The 22,066-nt window shown below is 47.4% G+C and overlaps 1 protein-coding gene across 6 annotated transcripts in view; it reads right to left on the reverse strand.

Annotated features, from left to right (window-relative positions):
* The window catches only part of LOC137532296 (NACHT, LRR and PYD domains-containing protein 3-like), a 784,203-nt gene that overhangs the window by 334,348 nt on the left and 427,789 nt on the right, over positions 1-22,066 (reverse strand). The window contains exon 9 of one of the 6 annotated variants that reach the window (XM_068252728.1): positions 16,232-16,279. The exons of the other annotated variants lie outside the window; for them this stretch is intronic. Coding sequence (XP_068108829.1) covers positions 16,276-16,279 — 4 coding nt within the window. The 3' untranslated portion in view covers positions 16,232-16,275. Of the gene's footprint in view, positions 1-16,231; positions 16,280-22,066 lie in introns of those variants that run through there. 6 annotated transcript variants of the gene reach the window in all.

Below are 22,066 nucleotides of genomic sequence, written 5' to 3' on the forward strand. Positions count from 1 at the left end.
GTTGAGGACCAAAAGTCTGAAACAGGCTGTCACATGTGGGTTTGATATGGCTGTGTAAGATTTAAATCTATAGGCTTGCTATACACCAGTGGTTCTGGATGTTTGCTTGGATTATTAAGGGTGAAAAGGAATAATTGGCATATTTAGTAGCAGTGCATTGTGGGTAACCACAAATGTTCACTTATAGCTGAATTATTGCAGTTTTCCTTTTGTTTTAAAAAGGCAAATTACACCAATACAGTGGGCGGCATTGCAGGAAGTGACAACAGTGGAACGCACGCTGGAACACGGAAGAGGTGAGGCATCCCTGCCCGCTGCCTCTTACTAATAGTGGCGGCTGCTACTGTGCTTAAGCAGGAGGGGGAGCACACATGGGGGACCCAGGTGAGGGAGGGGGGGGGTTCCTGCTGAGCTTAAGCTGGAGGGGGAGCACACATGGAGGACCCAGGTGAGGGAGGGGGGGTTCCTGCCGAGCTTAAGCTGGAGGGAGAGTGCACATGGGGGACCCAGGTGAGGGAGGGGGGTTCCTGCTGAGCTTAAGCAGGAGGGGAGCGCACATGGGGGACCCAGATGAGGGAGGGGGGTCCTGCTGAGCTTAAGCTGGAGCGCACATGGGGGACCCAGGTGAGGGGGGGGGGGGTTCCTGCTGAACTTAAGCTGGAGGGGGATCACACATAGGGGACCCAGGTGAGGGAGGGGGGTCCTGCTGAGCTTACGCTGGAGGGGGAGTGCACATGGGGGACCCAGGTGAGGGGGGGTCCTACTGAGCTTAAGCTGGAGGGGGAGCACACATGGGGGACCCAGGTGAGGGAGGGGGGGTTCCTGCTGAGCTTAAGCTGGAGTGCACATGGGGGACCAGGTGAGGGGGGGGTTCCTGCTGAGCTTAAGCTGGAGCACACATGGGGGACCCAGTTGAGGGGGGTCCAACCCCCCTCCCCGCCGCTGTGCCCAATACCCCCTTCCTGCCCTCTACCCCCTTATGCGGCGTATGCTACGCCGCGGGTCGGCTAGTATAATATAATCAATGTGTAGAGAATGTGTGTAGGATGTAAAACGCTGGGTTTTACAGTGAGAAAGCACTTATATACAACAGAAGATAAAAGAAACCCTTTAAACAGCACCACTCAGGATAATGTATTGATATGTATCGAAAATAGTAATATTTATTGTTACAAAAAATTCTATACAGGGTACACTTCACAAAACATTCATGATTAAAATCAATTAAAATATACACAATAACCCCCATGTCTCAACTCTCTGCCAGAGAAATACATATATCAAAAACATTCTCACCATGCATATGTAAATGTTTACAAACTACCTATATCTAATAATAATAATTATCCTCAAAGGGCTCAGGAACTGTGCCCTAATCGGAAAGAACCCGGGTTCAGCATAAATATGAGATCACGGACAGTGTTGCTCGGATACCTCATTATCCTATTCGAGTTTGGTCGAATTCGGATAGTAAACTATCCGAATTCACTCGAAGTTTGATATTCGAGTTAATCGAATATCCGATCCGACCTCGGATATCCGACGTCACTATCCGAGTCTGTATTCGAGTAAAATATTCGAGCTGGCCTTAAATTGCTTGTAAAACTTTTATTGGAGGTCAATGATGCATGAAACCACCTTTTTTTATGAAGAAAAACATCAAGTGATTATGTGGTGATGTAGTAGTTATAAAAAAGGTATCAAAAATAATAAATTAACTTCATGAAAAGTGTTTGCATGAGAAGGTGTGTCCAAAATGGTTGTTGGAACAGTCTTCATTTACGTCGTCTTCATCTTCTTCTTCTTTTATATCTTCTTCTTCTTCTATATCTTCTTCTTCTTTTATATCTTCTTCTTCTTCTTCTAGATCTTCTTCTTCTTCTTCTTCTAGATCTTCTTCTTCTATATCTTCTCCTTCTCCTTCTTCTTCTTCTATATCTTCTTCTTCTTCTTCAATATCTTCTTCTTCTTTGTTTTCTATATCTTCTTCTTCTATATCTTCTTCATCTTCTTCTTCTATATCTTCTTCTTCTATATCATCTTCTTCTCTATCATTATATTATGTGTCTTGGACACCTCTAAATTAAGTACAATTTTTTTTTCAAATTGATGCAGGCAGGAGGCAGCTTTTTTTGAGCGTAATAGCTGGTAGCGCATGGGCAGCAGCACCTTGTAATGTGTTCCCTGGCAGTGGAGAGGAGACACACAGACAGCAGGAGGAAATATAACAGCAGGCAGCGTGAGGAGGATAAGTGTGTGGCAGACTGGCATTTGGCAGCAGGCAGGAGGGCAGGCAGCGAGACATAGTAGGCCTTGGGTCCTAGCGGTGGTTCCAGGGCCGCAAATGAACAGCATGAGGTTCCAGACAGCGGTCGTGAAGCCCACATTGTGTCCAATACACAATTGGGACAGCACAGTTTTAAACCGGGACACCTCTAAATTAATTACAATTTTTTTTTTCCAATTAATGCAGCTATCGTTGAGCGTATTAGCTGGTGGCGCATGGGCAGCAGCACCTTGTAATGTGTTCCCTGGCAGTGGAGACACACAGACAGCAGGAGGAAATATAACAGCAGGCAGCGTGAGGAGGATAAGTGTGTGGCAGACTGGCATTTGGCAGCAGGCAGGAGGGCAGGCAGCGAGACATAGTAGGCCCTGGGTCCTAGCGGTGGTTCCAGGGCCGTAAATGAACAGCATGAGGTTCCAGACAGCGGTTGTGAAGCCCACATTGTGTCCAATACACAATTGGGACAGCACAGTTTTAAACCCGGACACCTCTAAATTAATTACAATTTTTTTTTGTTCAAATTAATGCAGCTATTGTTGAGCGTAATAGCTGGTGGCGCATGGGCAGCAGCAACTTGTAATGTGTTCCCTGGCAGTGGAGACACACAGACAGCAGGAGGAAATATAACAGCAGGCAGCATGAGGAGGATAAGTGTGTGGCAGACTGGCATTTGGCAGCAGGCAGGAGGGCAGGCAGCGAGACATAGTAGGCCCTGGGTCCTAGCGGTGGTTCCAGGGCCGTAAATGAACAGCATGAGGTTCCAGACAGCGGTCGTGAAGCCCACATTGTGTCCAATACACAATTGGGACAGCACAGTTTTCAACCCGGACACCTCTAAAATAATTACAATTTTTTTTTTCAAATTAATGCAGCTATTGTTGAGCGTAATAGCTGGTGGCACATGGGCAGCAGCACCTTGTAATGTGTTCCCTGGCAGTGGAGAGGAGACACAGACAGCAGGAGGAAATATAACAGGAGGCAGCGTGAGGAGGATAAGTGTGTGGCAGACTGGCATTTGGCAGCAGGCAGGAGGGCAGGCAGCGAGACATAGTAGGCCCTGGGTCCTAGCGGTGGTTCTAGGGCCGTAAATGAACAGCATGAGGTTCCAGACAGCGGTCGTGAAGCCCACATTGTGTCCAATACACAATTGGGACAGCACAGTTTTCAACCCGGACACCTCTAAATTAATTAAAAAAATTTTTTTTTTCAAATTAATGCAGCTATTGTTGAGCGTAATAGCTGGTGGCACATGGCAGCAGCACCACCTTGTAATGTGTTCCCTGGCAGTGGAGACACACAGACAGCAGGAGGAAATATAACAGCAGGCAGCGTGAGGAGGATAAGTGTGTGGCAGACTGGGATTTGGCAGCAGGCAGGAGGGCAGTAATGTGTAATGTGTTCCCTGGCAGTGGAGACACACAGACAGCAGGAAGAAATACAGCAGCAGCAGCAGCAGGTGTAATGTGTGTGTGCGCCACTTCATGTCCCCCTCTCGCCGACAACAGGGGCCAGGAATTCGCCTTTCACCCAAGCCTGGTTCATTTTGAGAAACGTCAGTCTGTCTACAGACTTGTGAGACAGACGAGATCGCTTCTCAGTGACGACTCCACCGGCTGCACTGAAGCAACGCTCTGACAGTACGCTGGAAGGGGGGCAGGAGAGCACTTCCAGGGCGTACTGCGCAAGCTCGCTCCAGATCGACAGGGTCTTGACCCAGTACTCCATGAGATCAACAGGGGCCACGCTGTCAAGCCCGCTGAAGGACCCCATGTAGTCAGCCACCATGCGGGTCAAGCGCTGTCTGTGACTGGAGAAGGATGCTGCTGCAGGCACCTCCTCTCTAGTCCCTGGTAGCTCTACACTCATATAGAGCTTGTTGGTCAGAGACAGCAGGTCTGTGGTGCGTGTGCGCTTGCTGCTGGTGGATGCAGGCACCTGCTGCTGCCTCTGTGCTGGCTGGACAGTGGGCGTGGATGGCTCAGGAAAGGCTTCCTGCAAGCGCTTAACAAGGGACAGCTGCAAATCCCTCATTTGTTGCGCACGGTCTCCTCCTGAAGGCAGGAACTGGCTGAGCTTCCCCTTCCGACGTGGGTCCAGCATCATGCAGATCCAGATGTCCTCCCTCTTCTTCATCTGGATGACCCTTGGGTCCTTGTGCAGGCACCTCAGCATGTGCGCTGCCATTGGGAAGAGTCTGGCCACGTCTGCTGGCACATCATCGGCAGCCCCAGAGCCGACAGGGCTGTCCTCCTCTTCCTCTGCCCCCTCCACCTCATCCTCTCTCCACCCCCGCACCAGTATAGCTGCGCTCTGCTGCTCCCCCTCATCAGCAGCAAGGTCAGGGACCTCCACCAACTACGAGCCCTCCTCCTCAGAGGTGGCCTGTGAAGCTGCCTGCAGCTCCTGCTGGTCCAAGGCTGCCGCTCCCTCTTCCACCAGTGCATACAGGGCCCTGTCCAGCACACACACCAAGGGGACCCACTCGCGCACCATTGCATGGTCCCTGCTCACCATGTTGGTGGCCTGCAGGAAGGGTGCCAGGACTGAGCACACCTGCTGCATGTGCCCCCAGTCCTCCGTGGAGATGATGAAGGACGGGAGGTTGGTGGCGGCACGCCCAGTTGCAGTGAGGGAGGCAACTGTTGCTCATGCAACGTACTGGCTGACAGCCTGCCTCTGTTGAACCAGACGCTCCAACATCGCCAGGGTGGAGTTCCAGCGAGTTGGAACATCGATCATGAGCCGGTGCTGTGGCAGGTGCAGCTCCTTCTGCACCTCTTTCAGGCTCGCCACGGCTGCAGGCGAGTGCCGGAAATGACACACAACCTTCCTTGCCGCCTCAAGGAGTCGGTCCATCCCCTGGTAGGTCCGCAGCAACTTTTGGACTACCAGGTTTAGGATGTGTGCCAGGCAGGGGATGTGGGTCAGGTCTCCCTTGTTGATGGCAGCAACAAGGTTTGCCCCATTGTCGGACACCACCTCTCGGACTCTGAGGCCTCTGGGGGTCAGCCAATTCCTCTCCTGCTCTCGGAGTTTGGCCAGGACGTGGTTCGCCGTCAGTTTGGTCTTCCCCAGGCTGACCAATTCCAGCAGCGCTTGGCAGTGGCGGGGCTTCACGCTGCTGCTGAGGCGGGGAGTTTGGGCTGGTGTGCCGGAGGATGGAAGCGGAACAGAGGAACCTGCTGCTGTTCCGCTGACCCTGCATGGTGGCACCACCCACTGCGTTGTTGGTGCTGCTGCTCTGACAGTACCCGATGCTGCTCCCCCCTCCTCACCCCCTTCCACCAAGCTGACCCAATGCGCGGTGAAGGACAGATAGCAGCCTGTCCCAAACCGGCTGCTCCACGAGTCCATGGTGACGTGGACCTGTTGACCCACCGCGTGATCCAGCCCTCTCCCGACATTGGCCATCACAGAGCGGTGAAGTGCAGGGATGGCCGTGCGTGCGAAAAAATGTCGGCTGGGGATTGGCCAATCGGGGGCTGCACACATCAGGAGCGCACGCATGTCGCTCCCCTCCTGCACAAGGGAATAAGGCAGGAGTTGGGAGCACATGGCCCGTGCCAGCAAGCCATTCAGGCAAAACCCTGACCACCCCCTGGAAGGTGTCGCTGAGCAGGGTCTGGCGACGCCTTTTGCTGGCACGGGAATCAGTGGAGGGAGCAGAGGAGGCCACTGAGGACTGGCTGCCAGAACAGGCCTCAGTGTCGGTGGCAGGAGTTGCAGAGGTAGGAGGAGCAGTGCGTTGCTGACGCACTCCTGCTGGTGCTGCTGGAGGAGGTGGAGGAGGGCGGGTGGCTGCTGCCGACGGCTTTGTAGTGGTGGCGGGTCTGCCACTGCCAGCTTCCTTCAACTTCACGAACTCCTCATACTCATGAAAGTGTTTCCCTGCAAGATGGTTGACCAGAGAGGTGGTGCCAAACGCAGAGGGCTCCTTCCCTCTGCTGAGCTGCTTGCGGCACTGGTTGCAGGTGGCATACTTGCACTCCAAATATGGCAGGGTGAAAAAATTCCATATTGGGGAGGTGAAGTTTCCCCTTCGGCTGGAAGGTGCTGCTGCCGCTGGTCTCCCTGTGGTGGTTGGGGGGGTCCTTGGTGCGGCTGGTGGTGGCACTGGCAGAACTCGTCTCCTGATCAGCACGCTGTGTGGCCTGCATACCACGCCCACTTGTGATCCTGCCCATGCCTGCGATGCTGATCCTTCTAGCAAGGCCCGCAGACGCATCCTCCTCCTCCTCCTCAGAGCTGATGACATCCCCACTCCCAGGACCTGGCACCCAGTCTTTGTCCTTCACCCTGTCATCATCATCCTCCCCCTCCACAAACATGTCCTGCTGGGATCCCCCAAACTCCCCTTCTGCTGCATGCATGGGCGGATGGACAGTCACCACTGTCTGACTGTCCAAAGCATCATCCCCCAAAGTGCCCATGAGCATTCCTTCCTCCTCCAATTCTGCCGCAACAGCACTCCATAGCCCCGCTGTGCTTGGGGATAACATGAAGGTGCTGCTGAGTGACAGGGTGCTGGTGTTGCCCGCTGGGGCTGGAGAACTGCACTCCTCCTCCTCCCCCCAGGCAGTGCTGGGCGGCTGCTGCTGCTCTTGCAAAAAGGAGTGGTGGCGGGGGTGGAGGACTCAGTTCCAGAGCTAATGGTGGCCTGCTCATCCACCATCAGTTCCACCACAGCGTCTGTGTCCTTCTCCTCAATAGGACGGCTACGACCTGGCGGTGGGAGGAACATCTGTGCCACACGCTGCTGCTGTGTCTCTGCAGCGTGACTCCCAGCTGTTGGGCGGCCAAGGCGTCCACGGCCAGTGGCTAATGGCGGAATAGCCACTGGTGCAGACGCAGAACTGCGCATGGTGGTGGTGGCGTGGCTGCCACGCCCACGACCTCCTCTCTTGGCGATGCCCTTGCTGCCCCTGCCCAAACCGCGGCTGCCAGTGCCAGACATCATATATTTTTAATATTATACAAATGAAAAAAAAAACGTATGTATGTAAAGGCGGGTGGGACAAGTGGGGTACTTTAATGGGGTGGGACTGGTGGTGGTTGGTGTGTGAGGTGACGGACAGGTGTACTCTACAGCAGAGATCGGTGTAGCGCTAACGAGAGAGTGCGCAGTGTGCACACAAAGACCCTAGCTGACGCTGACTGACGGTGTCCCTATACACAGACTACAGTACAGTCCAAGTCAGCAAATACACAATAGAAGTAATAGAAAAAAATAGGATGGGTGGAGGGTGCGGACAGCGCAGATGTGCACTGCACACACAAAGACCCTAGCTGACGCTGACTGACAGTGTCCCTATACACAGACTACAGTACAGTACAAGTCAGCAAATACACAATAGAAGTAATAGAAAAAAATAGGATGGGTGTAGCACTAACGAGAGGGTGCGGACAGCGCAGATGTGCACTGCGCACACAAAGACCCTAGCTGACGCTGACTGACGGTGTCCCTATACACAGACTACAGTACAAGTCAGCAAATACACAATAGAAGTATTAGAAAAAAATAGGATGGGTGTAGCACTAACGAGAGGGTGCAGACAGCGCAGATGTGCACTGCGCACACAAAGACCCTAGCTGACGCTGACTGACGGTGTCCCTATACACAGACTACAGTACAATTCAGCGAATACACAATAGAAGTAATATATAAACAATAGGACGGGTGTAGCACTAACGAGAGGGTGCGGACAGCGCAGACGTGCACTGCGCACACAAAGACCCTAGCTGACGCTGAGTGACGGTGTCCCTATACACAGACTACTGTACAAGTCAGCAAATACACAATAGAAGTAATAGAAAAAAATAGGATGGGTGTAGCACTAACGAGAGGGTGCGGACAGCGCAGACGTGCACTGCGCACACAAAGACCCTAGCTGACGCTGAGTGACGGTGTCCCTATACACAGACTACTGTACAAGTCAGCAAATACACAATAGAAGTAATAGAAAAAATAGGATGGGTGTAGCACTAACGAGAGGGTGCGGACAGCGCAGATGTGCACTGCGCACACAAAGACCCTAGCTGACGCTGACTGACGGTGTCCCTATACACAGACTACAGTACAATTCAGCGAATACACAATAGAAGTAATATATAAACAATAGGACGGGTGTAGCACTAACGAGAGGGTGCGGATAACGCAGATGTGCACTCCGCACACAAAGACCCTAGGTAACGCGGTGACGGACGGTCCCTATACACAGACTAGAGTACAGTACACTACAGTACTACTAACTAAACAATAGAATAATCTAGCTAAATAATAGAACAGGTGTGACTAGATTACAGAGAGCAGATACAGCAGGACAGGTATAGCAGTAAAGCTGGGCCTTGCTAACTACAAAATAGTACAAATCTACCTAACACAGAAGTAGTAGTAGTACAGGAGTAGAGTAGGACAGGTGAGAGCACAGGTAAGGTAACTAGAGACTAGAGCACAGAGCAGGGCAGGCTGCCTTGCCTAGGCACAGGGCCTAGCTGCTGGCTGCAGGCCTGCAGCAGCACCAGTGACAGACTGTCTCCCTCCCTAGTCCCTAGTAATCACACAAACTAAACTGCCTAAAATACAATCTATCTACAATACAAAGCAATACAGTTGAATATCAAGTGTTGGAGTGTAAAAATGCTTGGTTTAGGACAACAGAAATGCACTTGCACACAGACAAAAAGCACTGGAGCAGTCTCTCAGTACTATCAGTCAGTAAGTCGCAAGCAGGACGAGTGAGGCAAGATGGCGTCCGCTATTTATAGAGGGGGGCTTGGCCAGGCTCCCCCTCTGTGATTGGCTGCAGTCAGAGGGCTGGGAGCCCTCTGATTCACTTGTGAGGACTCGGGGTGACGTCTGTCGTGACGCTATCCGAGCTGGTGACGCTATCCGAGCTCGGATAGCTAGGATATCTCCGGATATCTGCTTGCTATCCGGGTGCGCTCGGATAGCACAGCCCGGATAGCTAATACTATTCGAGCTCGGTATTCGAGCTCGAATAGTGAAAAAAGAGCTAGGATATCCGAGTATCTCGGATATCCTAGCTGTGATGAGCACCACTGATCACGGATGTCTCCCTCCTTCCTTGCGAAACGCCCGCAAAACTAGTGGGTCCATTTGAGGGAACCCTCTGCCTCTCTCTGCCTTCACCTTGCCTGCCTCCTATCCACCATTACTGGGCTAAGTATATCTCCTTATTTCACTATGGACTGCCACAGTAGTTTCACTGGTCCTGCCTATAACTAATTGTGTCACTATTTTTCAGGGTAAATTGTTTTTTATTCATATATTTCAGGAATTTTTGTGCAATTAGTTGTATATTTTTGTTGATTTATTCATTAAGCACAGGTCATATGACAAGGGAACTTTGTCTCTATTTTCACACACCTCATATTTATGCTGAACCCGGGTTTTTTCCGATTAGGGCACAGTTCCTGAGCCCTTTGAGGATAAGTATTATTATTAGATATAGGTAGTTTGTAAACATTTACATATGCATGGTGAGAATGTTTTTGATATATGTATTTCTCTGGCAGAGAGTTGAGACATGGGGGTTATTGTGTGTATTTTAATTGATTTTAATCATGAATGTTTTGTGAAGTGTACCCTATATAGAATTTTTTGTAACAATAAATATTACTATTTTTGATAAATTTCAATACATTATCCTCAGTGGTGCTTTTTAAAGGGTTTCTTTTCTCTTCTATTGTATATACATGTTGTTGGACCCTAGCACACTGCAGGCATATACAGGTGTTGCAGACACATTTCTTCATTAGTGAGAAAGCACTTGCTAAGACACACAGCAGCACTGGAGATGCTCTCAGCAGGGATGCTCATCCGGATTCTGGATATCCGGGTAACCCGGATATCCAAACTTTTTAGCACTATCCGACTGAATTCGGATACCTGGGCTGAAATCCGCATAGCACTATGCGGATTTCTGGCAGCATAGATCCGTATAGTGCAATTTCCGTTCCGGCGGGGAAAAAAATTCTCTCCCCTTCTTCCTACCTCCCCTCCTTCTCCCTCCTCCTCCTCCCTGTTCATGGATCTTCTCTTGCAGGGATTTGTAGGATGTCAAAAGCAAGCTCACATACATTGGCCACAAATCGAACCCAGGTCAACTGCTTGGAAGGCAGCTATGCTCACCACTATACCACCAACGCTTCATGCTGAAGCCAGCCTAGCATGTACTATTGCAATATACCCAAGAGAAAAATGAGCTTGGGTACATTAGTTGAAATAGTTACTCTACAATCTATGTTTTACAGCAAGGCCCTAATGACACTTTCTCTTAATGGGCTATGGCCGCCAATTGGCCCATGTGGTAAAGCAAGGTATAAAAAACAAAGTACACCTAGCAGAGGATGGTTTCGATCCATCGACCTCTGGGTTATGGGCTCAGCATGCTTCCGATGCGCCACTCTGCTGCCATACAGCAGAGGCTTCGTTGTAGGAAAAAGTGAGTGAGACCGCTTAGCCGTACGGAAAAATGGGCACTCCTTTGCCTACTTCTTTCTGGCCTTTGTCATCACGAAAGGATCATAAAAATATATGTAGAAATTTGATATATACAGGTTTTGCTTAAAGTGGCGTTAAACTTCTTGGAGCAGACTTTTTTCTTCCCTTCACAAGACACACATGCATCCCCATTAAATCGCTTAGCAACAACTGTGTGCACAATCTCTGTGGTGCAATCAGTTAGCGTGTTCGGCTGTTAACCAAAAGGTTGGTGGTTCAAGCCCACCCAGGGACGGCCTTGCCTTTTGTGTTCAACAGTTGTCCGAAGAGAACCCCAGATAGCCATGTAGATTAATCTCTCTCTCTCTAGTAGGGATGGTCACCACTTTCCGCAGAATTGTATTTTCTGCGATTACGGGCGGAAATTGGTCATTTCGTTCCGTTTTGTTGGAACGGAATTGCTTTTTCAATCCGGCGGGATTCCGAAATTACATGTGAAATTCTGCCGGTATCTGTTGATGGTTTTAAGCTGAGAATTCGGGGGGGGGGGGGGGGGGGGAGGAGAGAGAGAGAGATGATTCTACATGGCTATCTGGGGTTCTCTTCGGACAACTGTTGAAGACAAAAGGCAAGGCCGTCCCTGGGTGGGCTTGAACCATGCACCTTTCAGGTAAACAGCCGAACACGCTAACTGATTGCACCACAGAGACTGTGCACACAGTTGTTGCTAAACAATTTTATGTGGATGCATGTGTGTCTTGTGGAGGGAGGAAAAAAGTCTGCTCCAAGAAGTTTAACGCCACTTTAAACAAAACCTGTATATATCAAATTTCTACATATATTTCCCAGGATGTCACTCGGACAGCACCCCTGAATGAGACTTGTCTCCCTCCCTCACCATGGACAGGGAGCTGAAACAATAAGAATTTGCATAACAAATAGGCAGCAGTGTATCAGGCAGGCAGGTTAGACATTACCTCATTTCAGTTTCCTGTCCCGGACGGAATGCAGGGAGAGGTCTCCAGGGGCTATCCATGTCAGGCGGCAGGGGCGGCGTTGGCGAGACTTCATTGCGAACCAGACAGTGGATGGATTGGAGCCTTTTGCTTCTGTGAACATGGAGGACGCAGCTGGCCCATCTCCTGTGTAGTCTGCGGAGTGCGGTCAGGATCCCTCTCTGGCAAGTAGATTATGTTTTTTTTCTGCTTTGCTAGCTTTTATGACGATTTGAGGGATTAGGCTAATAGTATTTGCCCGGTCTAGTCAGTCCAGTCAATCCAGTCAGCACACTGCTAGACCTGAGAAGAAATGTTCTATTTGTGGCAATCACATTTCATCTTCATCTTCTAAGAAATTATGTAAACATTGTACCGAGAAGATTTTTAAGGACGAATCTCCAGTCGTTTTTAAAGATTTAATGAGCTGGATGAAATCTGAAATGTCTAATGCCATTAAAGATATAAAGGATTCGGCCATTGCCTCTACCTCAGCTTCTGCTTCTTCTGATATTTCTACTATAACTGCTACTTCACAGGTGCCTATACCTGAACCTGCGCAGGGATCCACGGAATCTGCCGTTTCTGGGATCCCTCCTATCCTTACCTCTCCAACCTCTGTTCCTCTTGCCACTAAGAGAAAAAGGAGAGCAATAGATTCTGAGGGTTCAGAACTGTCAGAGGGAGAGATCTCAGAATTGGAGGAAATTTCTGAGGAAGAAAATGTGGAAAAGACTGATAGATCGCATAAGTTTGCCTTTTCACCTGATTTAATGAGAGATCTTTTATCTGACATGCATAATACCATGGGAAATAAAACTGAGCGGAAGTCTTTGACACCTTTGGATGAGATGTATGAGGGTTTGGCGGATCCTCAATCTTGATTTATTCCAGTCCATTGTACTCTAAAAGAAATGATTAAGAAGGAATGGAGTAACCCTAAGAAATGGGCTTTTTGGCCTAGATCTTTAGCTAAACGTTATCCTTTCAGTTCTGAGGATCAAATGTTTTGGGGTCCTCCGCCTAGACTTGATCCATCTTTATCCAGGGTGTCAAGAAAGACTGATCTTTTGTTTGAGGACTTTGGGAACCTTAAGGATCCTATTGATAAAAAGATGGACAATATCCTAAGAAGAGCTTGGGAATCTTCATCGTTAACATTTAAACCTGCTGTTGCATCTACGGCAGTAGGAAGGTCCTTAAAATCCTGGATCTTGGATGTTCAGGCCAAGATTGCTTCTGGAGTGCCAAGGGAGGAGATCCTTAATGATTTTCCTAATATTATTAATGCTACTAATTACGGTATATGACAGATGCAGCTGATGACACTGTAAAATTGACTGCTAGAACCACAGAGTTAGTTAACTCAGCTAGAAGAGGAGTGTAGGTTAAGACCTGGAATGGCGATAACTCATCTAGATCCAGATTCTGTGGTATACCCTGTGAAGGTGGATTAATATTCGGTTCTAAGCTAGACGAGACTCTAGACAGAACTGCAGACGCCAAGAAAAATTTTTCATCCAAAAAGAGACCCCATCAGTCTAAGCGGTCCTTTTGTGGACCCACTAGAGATGAATCAGAAAATAAGACTTCCACAAGAAAAAGATGGGCCCCTTACAGAACACAGAAGGCTAGACCCAACCCTAATTCTGCCAATAAATCAAATAAACAATGACGCCAGGCTTCCAGTAGGCGGAAGGCTGGCACACTTCTTCAAAACATGGCAACAGATTCGAGCCCTTCGCTATACTGGCTCGAAGTGATAATAATATTAGAGGTGTGAGGATTGGAGGGGAGGAATTTAAAATTGCATTGTTTGCAGATGATACAGTGTTCACCCTCTCCAGTCCTCACACCTCCTTGCCGGCCTTATTTCAGCTTATAGACAAGTTTTGCTCTGTATCTGGCTTCAAAATTAATCGCTCTAAGTCCGAAGCAATGGCATTTGGGCTGTCACAGCTGCAACAAGAAGCATTGGCCACCTCTTTCAAATTTAAGATTCAAAACAAGGGTCTGAAATACTTAGGGGTTACCCTGACGCCCTCTATTGCGCAACTCTATGCAGCTAATTACACCCCCATTTTCGCAAAGCTACACACTCTGTTGAATGAGTGGAATCAATACAACATCTCTTTAACCGGCCGTATAAATGCCCTTAAGATGACAGCCTTGCCGAAAATCCTCTACCTCTTTCGAGCTCTCCCCATTAGGATTTCCCTCCTCGACATCAAAAAACTACAGTCACATTTCCTGAGATTCTTATGGGCAGGAAAAGTCCCTAGAATCAGCTATCAATATTTGGCCAGAGGGAAAAATCAGGGTGGCTTGGGAGCACCTATGCTACTAAAATATTTCTATGCCTCTAGGCTAGCTCAATTAGCACAATGGTCAGCCCCTAGGGGTACAATTAGATGGGTCGACCTCGAGGCAGCCCTATTACATCCCTTCCCTCTGCCATCTCTACTCTGGACGAAACGCCCTTTTTTAAATAAATCAGGCCCTATAACTGTAATCCTAGAATCCCTATCTATCTGGAAAAGACAACAATCTAGACTTGGGCTCCTCTACAAACGCTCACTAGATGAATCCATCCTCTTAAATCGGGACTTTCCACCGGGTTTAGAGATCCAACCATGGGTAAACTGGATGAAGTCGGGTTCCCCTTTGCTTAAAGATATTGCTCCTGGAGGTATCATAGCCCCCTGGGAGGAAATCCAGACTAAATTTAAGCTACAAGCACAAGATTTCTTCAGATATCTGCAGGTTAGGCACTTTGTGCAGAGTTGCGCAGTGGAGGGTCTCGAGACCTCAACACTACCCATCGCTAAAGAATTTCATTCTTATAAACATACTCCTGGTATGATATCATTGTTTTATCACGAAATCTGGTACCGACATCTGGAAGAGATCTCCCCTGCCATGATTAAGTGGCAGGAGAGATTCCAGAAAGTATGGTCCCTAGATGACTGGGAAACTATCTTTCTGGGTCTAGCTAAATCCTCCAGAAACAGCCTAGTCAGAGAAAGGGGATACAAAATTCTTTACGATTGGTACAGATCTCCCGCACTCCTCTTTAGAAGGGGTCTTTCCCCTACAGATATCTGCTTTAGAGGCTGTGCACAGCAGGCAGACCATGCACATTGTTGGTGGCTCTGCAAGATAGTGCAGGATTTCTGGAAACTATGCTTCCAACTGGCTTCTGAAGTTTTGAACGTAGAGGTTACGCCTGACCCATGGGTGGCCCTGTTTGGCCACACTGATCCTCTCCTTTCCAATCATAATAATAAATTGCTAGTACACTTTTGTAATGCCGCCAAAGCCATTATTGCAAAAGAATGGAAATCTTCTTCCCTGGTAAAAAATGCCCTTAAGCACAAAATTAATGAATACTATTGGATGGAGAAGATAACAGCTTCTTTGTATGATGAAGAGGATCGGTTTGATAAGATATGGTCACCCTGGGCGGACAGATTTTTGTAAGAAAGTTTTACCCAGAGGGCTTATGTTTCTAACTATCTTTTCTTCTCCCATGACAACGCTTCCGGACATTTCAGACCCTCTGAGTCAAGTAGTTATTATATGTTTTATATGCTCGCTGTAGATATATGGGGCTAATATACCATTGTATTTGCAGTCACTATGGCATGGATATTGTCTTGATATTATTCTGTAGTTAATCAATGACTGATACCAAAATGAAACTTTTGCATATTGAATCACGCTGTATGTACATGAAGATTTTTCAATAAAAGCTTTATTGTTGAAAAAAAAAACATGGCAACAGATCTTCACAAACCAGTGGTTACTAAAGATTATTCTAGAAGGCTACATATTAAGAGTTCGATCAACCTCCACCTCAGAAGTTTTGTGTGACTCCCCTCCCTAAATATCCCGTTCGAAACCCGGCACTTCAAGAGGAAGTCCAGAGTCTTCTTCAAAAAACAGTTATCCAACAGGTTCCATTCTGTCAGCAAGGAAAGGGTTATTACTCTCCAGTCTTTTTAGTAAAAAGGCCTCAGGGAACCTTCAGCTTCATTCTAAATCTCAAGGGTCTAAACAAGGCAATAAAATATAGGAGGTACAGAATGGACAATATTTGTTCTGTGAGTTATCTTTTACAGAAGGACTGTTTTCTAGCATCGCTAGATCTGAAGGATGCATACCTGCACATACCAATCCATCCTTCAATACAGCAGTTCCTGAGGTTTGCCATTCTTATGGGAAAGGAGGTAAGACATTTTCAGTTCAACACATTACCTTTTGGACTTTCTTCAGCACCCTAGTTATTCACTAAAATTATGGCTGAGGTTCTTGCAGTTCTTAGACTTAGATCCATTAATGTGGTGGGTTATTTGGATGATTTCTTAGTGTGGGGCCCCTCGAAAGTCTCTGTCCATTCTCAGTTGGACTCCTCCTTAACTTTACTTCAGGAGTTGGGGTGGCTGATTAACTGGGAGAAATCTGATTTACTTCCATCCCAAGTTATGTAATTTTTAGGTTTCAGCATCTCTTCTGTTGAGAGAGTTTATTTACCTGAAAGAAATATTACTTCTATTATAAATACTGTGTTTTCTTTTCAGAATACAAGGGCAATAACCCTAAGAAAAGCGATGACTTTATTAGGTCTCCTGACGGCTTCATTTCCAGCAGTTCAATGGGGTCATTTCCACTCAAGAAATCTACAATTATGGATCCTAAAAGCATGGAACAGAAGTCTATCGACTCTGGACAGCTTGGTGTAATTTGCCTTCTTAAAACAGAAGGAAATTTGCATTAATTCAGTTATAAGTGAACATTTGTGGTTACCCACAATGCACTACCACTGAATATGCAAATTATCCCTTTTCTCCCTTGTTAAGCCAAGCAAGCATCCAGAACCGCTGGTATATAGCAAGCCTATAGCTTTAAGTTTTGACTCTGGACAGATCAGTGTTAATTCCTCACAGCATAAAGGTTGCTCTACTCTGGTGGCAGACAAGGATTCACCTATCCTTGGGACGTCTATGGTGTTACCCAATTCAGTCAACAATCACTACGGACGCAAGAGCTTGGGGATGGGGAGCTCACATGGATCTCCTTCCAGCACAGGGTCAATGGTCCAGGGAGATGAGTTCACAATCCTCAAACAGCAGAGAGTTGGAAGCAGTATGGCATGCATTACAACATTTCAGTACTCGGATCAAGGCATCTCATGTGGTAGTAAAAACAGACAACAAAAGCGTGGTGGCTTTTCTGAATTGTCAGGGAGGCACAAGGAGTCCTCGGTTATGGGAACAGACTTCTCAAATTTTGTTTTGGGCAGAAAGGAACCTCAGTTCATTTTCAGCAGTCCATCTGAAGGGGGTATTGTAATGATCTGCTCAGCTGTCTGCACAAGCAGACAGCTTTTTGACCATTTTTTAGGTCTGAGTGTTGCAGGTCTCTGGAAAAGAGACCTGTCTTCACTCTGCAAATTTCAGAGTTGCTCTGCTGGTGAGGAATTTGCATCCACTTGTCATGCAAATTGCTTAGCTGCTTCCTTTGATGGCTTGCAGTATAAATGCCATTTCTTCCCAGAATTCCCTGCTGGTCATGATGGTTTGTTCCTGCTAACTTGCCTGGAGTCTCAGCCCTCTGCTCATTGTTGGCTATTATTTCTAGCTTAGAGTAGATACCCTTTGGGAGTGCTCCTTGCATTCCTGTTTAGTGCAGTCAGGATTGTGTATATTTGTACTGCCTATTCTGTCGTGTCTTGTTCTTGCAATTGCGCTGTCGCCAGCGGTTGGTGGTAGCGAATCGTTCTGTCTTTCTGTTACGATTGTTCTGTCGCTGGCGGCGGCGACAGAACACCGCTCTGTCTGTTTGGATCGCACTCGCTTTTGCGGAAGAGCAGTGGACCCTTTCAGTTCTGTTCCCGTGTACGGATCGCACTCGCTCTTGCGGAAGAGCAGTGGATTCTTTCAGTCCTGTTCTGGAGCAAACGCTTGCTGTTGCCTTAGGTAAGGCAGCCGATTAGCAAGCTTTTCTGTTGTTTGTTTGTTTGTGTTTCTAGGTTCATTTGATAGTTAGGGTTGGCGTGTTTTGTCTCTGTTGCGCTTCTCGTGTGGCGACCACGTTTGTTAATTTCTTTGGCGTTCTGATCATTATTGTTTACTGTGTCTTTCTTCCTACGTCTATGCTCTGTCTTTACTCAGTCTTGTGTCGCTGTTAGCAATCGCCATTCGTGCGATTGCTTCCCACTTGGTTTTCGCTGTTGTGTGTTCGCCGTCGCCGGGTGGCGATTAGATTTGTGGACATACAGTGGTGTGAAAAACTATTTGCCCCTTCCTGATTTCTTATTCTTTTGCATGTTTGTCACACTTAAATGTTTCTGCTCATCAAAAACCATTAACCTTAGTCAAAGATAACATAACTGAACACAAAATGCAGTTTTAAATGATGGTTTTTATTATTTAGTGAGAAAAAAAACTCCAAATCTACATGGCCCTGTGTGAAAAAGTGATTGCCCCCCTTGTTAAAAAATAACTTAACTGTGGTTTATCACACCTGAGTTCAATTTATGTAGTCACCCCCAGGCCTGATTACTGCCACACCTGTTTCAATCAAGAAATCACTTAAATAGGAGCTATCTGACACAGAGAAGTAGACCAAAAGCACCTCAAAAGCTAGACATCATGCCAAGATCCAAAGAAATTCAGGAACAAATGAGAACAAAAGTACTGTAATTGAGATCTATCAGTCTGGTAAAGGTTATAAAGCCATTTCTAAAGCTTTGGGACTCCAGCGAACCACAGTGAGAGCCATTATCCACAAATGGCAAAAACATGGAACAGTGATGAACCTTCCCAGGAGTGGCCGGCCGACCAATATTTCCCCAAGAGCGCAGAGAAAACTCATCCGAGAGGCCACAAAAGACCCCAGGACAACATCTAAAGAACTGCAGGCCTCACTTGCCTCAATTAAGGTCAGTGTTCACGACTCCACCATAAGAAAGAGAATGGGCAAAAACGTCCTGCATGGCAGATATCCAAGGCGCAAACCACTTTTAAGCAAAAAGAACATTAAGGCTCGTCTCAATTTTGCTAAAAAACATATCAATGATTGCCAAGACTTTTGGGAAAATACCTTATGGACCGACGAGACATAAGTTGAACTTTTTGGAAGGTGCGTGTCCCGTTACATCTGGCGTAGAAGTAACACAGCATTTCAGCAAAAGAACATCATACCAACAGTAAAATATGGTGGTGGTAGTGTGATGGTCTGGGGTTGTTTTGCTGCTTCAGGACCTGGAAGGCTTGCTGTGATAGATGGAACCATGAATTCTACTGTCTACCAAAAAATCCTGAAGGAGAATGTCCGGCCATCTGTTCGTCAACTCAAGCTGAAGCGATCTTGGGTGCTGCAGCAGGACAATGACCCAAAACACACCAGCAAATCCACCTCTGAATGGCTGAAGAAAAACAAAATGAAGACTTTGGAGTGGCCTAGTCAAAGTCCTGACCTGAATCCTATTGAGATGTTGTGGCATGACCTTAAAAAGGCGGTTCATGCTAGAAAACCCTCAGATAAAGCTGAATTACAACAATTCTGCAAAGATGAGTGGGCCAAAATTCCTCCAGAGCGCTGTAAAAGACTCCTTGCAAGTTATTGCAAACGCTTGATTGCAGTTATTGCTGCTAAGGGTGGCCCAACCAGTTATTAGGTTCAGGGGGCAATTTCTTTTTCACACAGGGCCATGTAGGTTTTGAGTTTTTTTTCTCACTAAATAATAAAAACCATCATTTAAAACTGCATTTTGTGTTCAATTAAGTTATCTTTGACAAACATGCAAAAGAATAAGAAATCAGGGAGAGGGCAAATAGTTTTTCACACCACTGTACATACATTCTATCTCTGTGCTTATTCACTCTTGTGTCGCTGTTAGCAATCGCCATTTCTTGCGATTGTTTTCCCACTTGATCTTCATTGTTGTGTGTTCACCGTCGCCGGGTGGCGACTGGATTGGTGGACATACATACATTCTGTCTCTGTGCTCACTCTCCTTCACTAGGGGCTATCCTGCCCTGTATTGCTTCCTCTCGTACAATTCCTGTCTGGCGTCTGTGGCTATGCAGAGGATTTATTCCTCTGCACTCCACAGCTCCATCTGCCGGTGGGAATTCTCCCTCTACAGGTGCATTGCACCACAGCTGGGTTCTGTTATTCAGGCGTTTGTGGAGGATGTCCGCAGTGTCAGCGCATATCTTGTGCGCTGACCACGGAGATAATTCCACAATCGTTACAGTATGACCAGCCAAACCGAAATTCCCAGTGTAGAGGGAATTTCCGATTTGTACGATTTTGTCAGTTATGGTTCTTATACCTTTAAGAGGTTTAAAAAACTGGACTCTGAAACTAAAGAGGACTTCCTGTCTGAATGTGTAAAATTCTTTCTGAATCCTACCTTTCAAATTACTGATTTGTCCATATGGGCTCTCCAATTGGCTTGTGTTCTATTGCAGGGGGATCTGTTTTCGTGGTGTTATGTTTTGCATGGAGTTTGTGCGCTGCACCTGAAGCAAACAGAAACCAACGCACAAACCCGCAACCAGGCAGAGATGTCACTGTTTAGGAAAAGACTGACAAAACCAGGAGTAAATGAATAATAAGAATTTATTATTAAATGAAAATAAAGTAATGCTGTGCATTAACCTCATGCATGGAAACAATCAGCATTGACTTGCAGGCAATGTATTCTACACACATACATACACTGCATCAAATAATACAGGCAGATACATTCAATAAGCATACAAAAGGTATGAAAATCGGGGTTTATACAAGGACCTCTCTGCATAAAGCAAGTTATGCAGAGTAGATCCAGTGTATAGAACTGTGTGCACACGGACCCTGGATCCAGAATAGTAAGCACAATATATATATATATAAATGCAAGATTAACAATCGAGGAGGAGACACACGGATATTCAGCAAGCATAGGTCATACACAGGAGATCAAACAGTACAGTAATCGCTAGGCAAAGAATAGTCGGTAATACAAAGCACAAGGTCAAACTGGGAGATCAATAGAGCAGGGAATCAAAGAACAAGATAACCAGGAACAGGGAACTCAGGACAGGATGGCTAGAACCAGGAACAAAGAGCTAGCAAGTACTGAGTGTTCAGGTGTGGCTTAAAGCGGATCCGAGGTGAAAAACTAACTATAACAAGTAACTTGTCTTTGTATCTTATCTAAAGTTTAGATGGTTTACACAGCAAATCTAGCTGCATACAGCTTAAACAATATATGAACATTTCTTCCTGTGATACAACGAGAGCTGCCATGTTAGGCTTGTAATCATTACACAGGTAATTAGCTATGCATCTCCACACCTCAACCTGTGATAACGTCACGCCCCTCTCCTCCCCTTCGCCTCTGAAATCCCGTGCATGCTCAGTGTGAGCTGGGGAGAATGGCAGAGAAGAGATAGGAGGGGGGGGGGAGGGTATAGGAGTGACAGGAGGGGAGGGGGTGGGTATAGGGGTGACAGGAGGGGGAAGGTGGCAGAGAGGGCACCGCAAAGGGAGGGGAGGATGTCAGAAAGGTGGCAGAGAGAGAGAGGTAGTAGTAGAGGAGGGGAGAGTAGATGAGAAATTCATGCTGAAGGTGATGGGAGAGAAGGGAAAAGTGGTGACAGGCTGCAGCATGGTGAGGGTGAGGAAAGGGTCATTCAGGGTGGGGGGCTTTGAGAATTCTGGATGGGGGAGCAATAAAAGCTGGAGGGATAGTCGTTGGGCTGCAGCTAAAGTACCACCTGACATCCGATCCTCCAGCTCCAGGCAGTGAGGCTGCTATAGAAATTCTTCCCATCCCTCCCTCACCATGGCCCCCCTCCTCTGCCTGTGTGTGTATCAGAGCACAGCGTCTCTTATCAGCGCTGCTCCTGGACATTCTCTATGTGTTGAATCCTTGCAGGCAGAAATTATGGTACACCGTCCAGCCAGCAGCTGGCAACTCTCACCACTTCCTATTCTCTGCATGTCGCGTGTTTATACAGACATGCGGGAGAGAAGGCAGAGAGCGGACAGCTGCTGGCTGGACGGTACCATAATTTCTGCCTGCACGGATTCAACACAGAGGGAACGTCTAGGAGCAGCGAAGCAGAGCTGGTAAGAGACACGCTGCGCTCTGATACACACACACAAGCAGAGGAGGGGGGCCATGGTGAGGGAGGGATGGGAGCAGAGCTGATTGAGACTACACGCTGCGCTCTGACAGGAAGGGGGTCCATGGTGAGTGATGGAGGAGTAAGGTCGGTCCCCCCTCTCTGCATCCTTACTACACTGTGTCCGGGTGTCACT

This window comes from Hyperolius riggenbachi, chromosome 1, assembly GCF_040937935.1.
Source record: "Hyperolius riggenbachi isolate aHypRig1 chromosome 1, aHypRig1.pri, whole genome shotgun sequence".
Classification (NCBI taxonomy): domain Eukaryota; kingdom Metazoa; phylum Chordata; class Amphibia; order Anura; family Hyperoliidae; genus Hyperolius; species Hyperolius riggenbachi.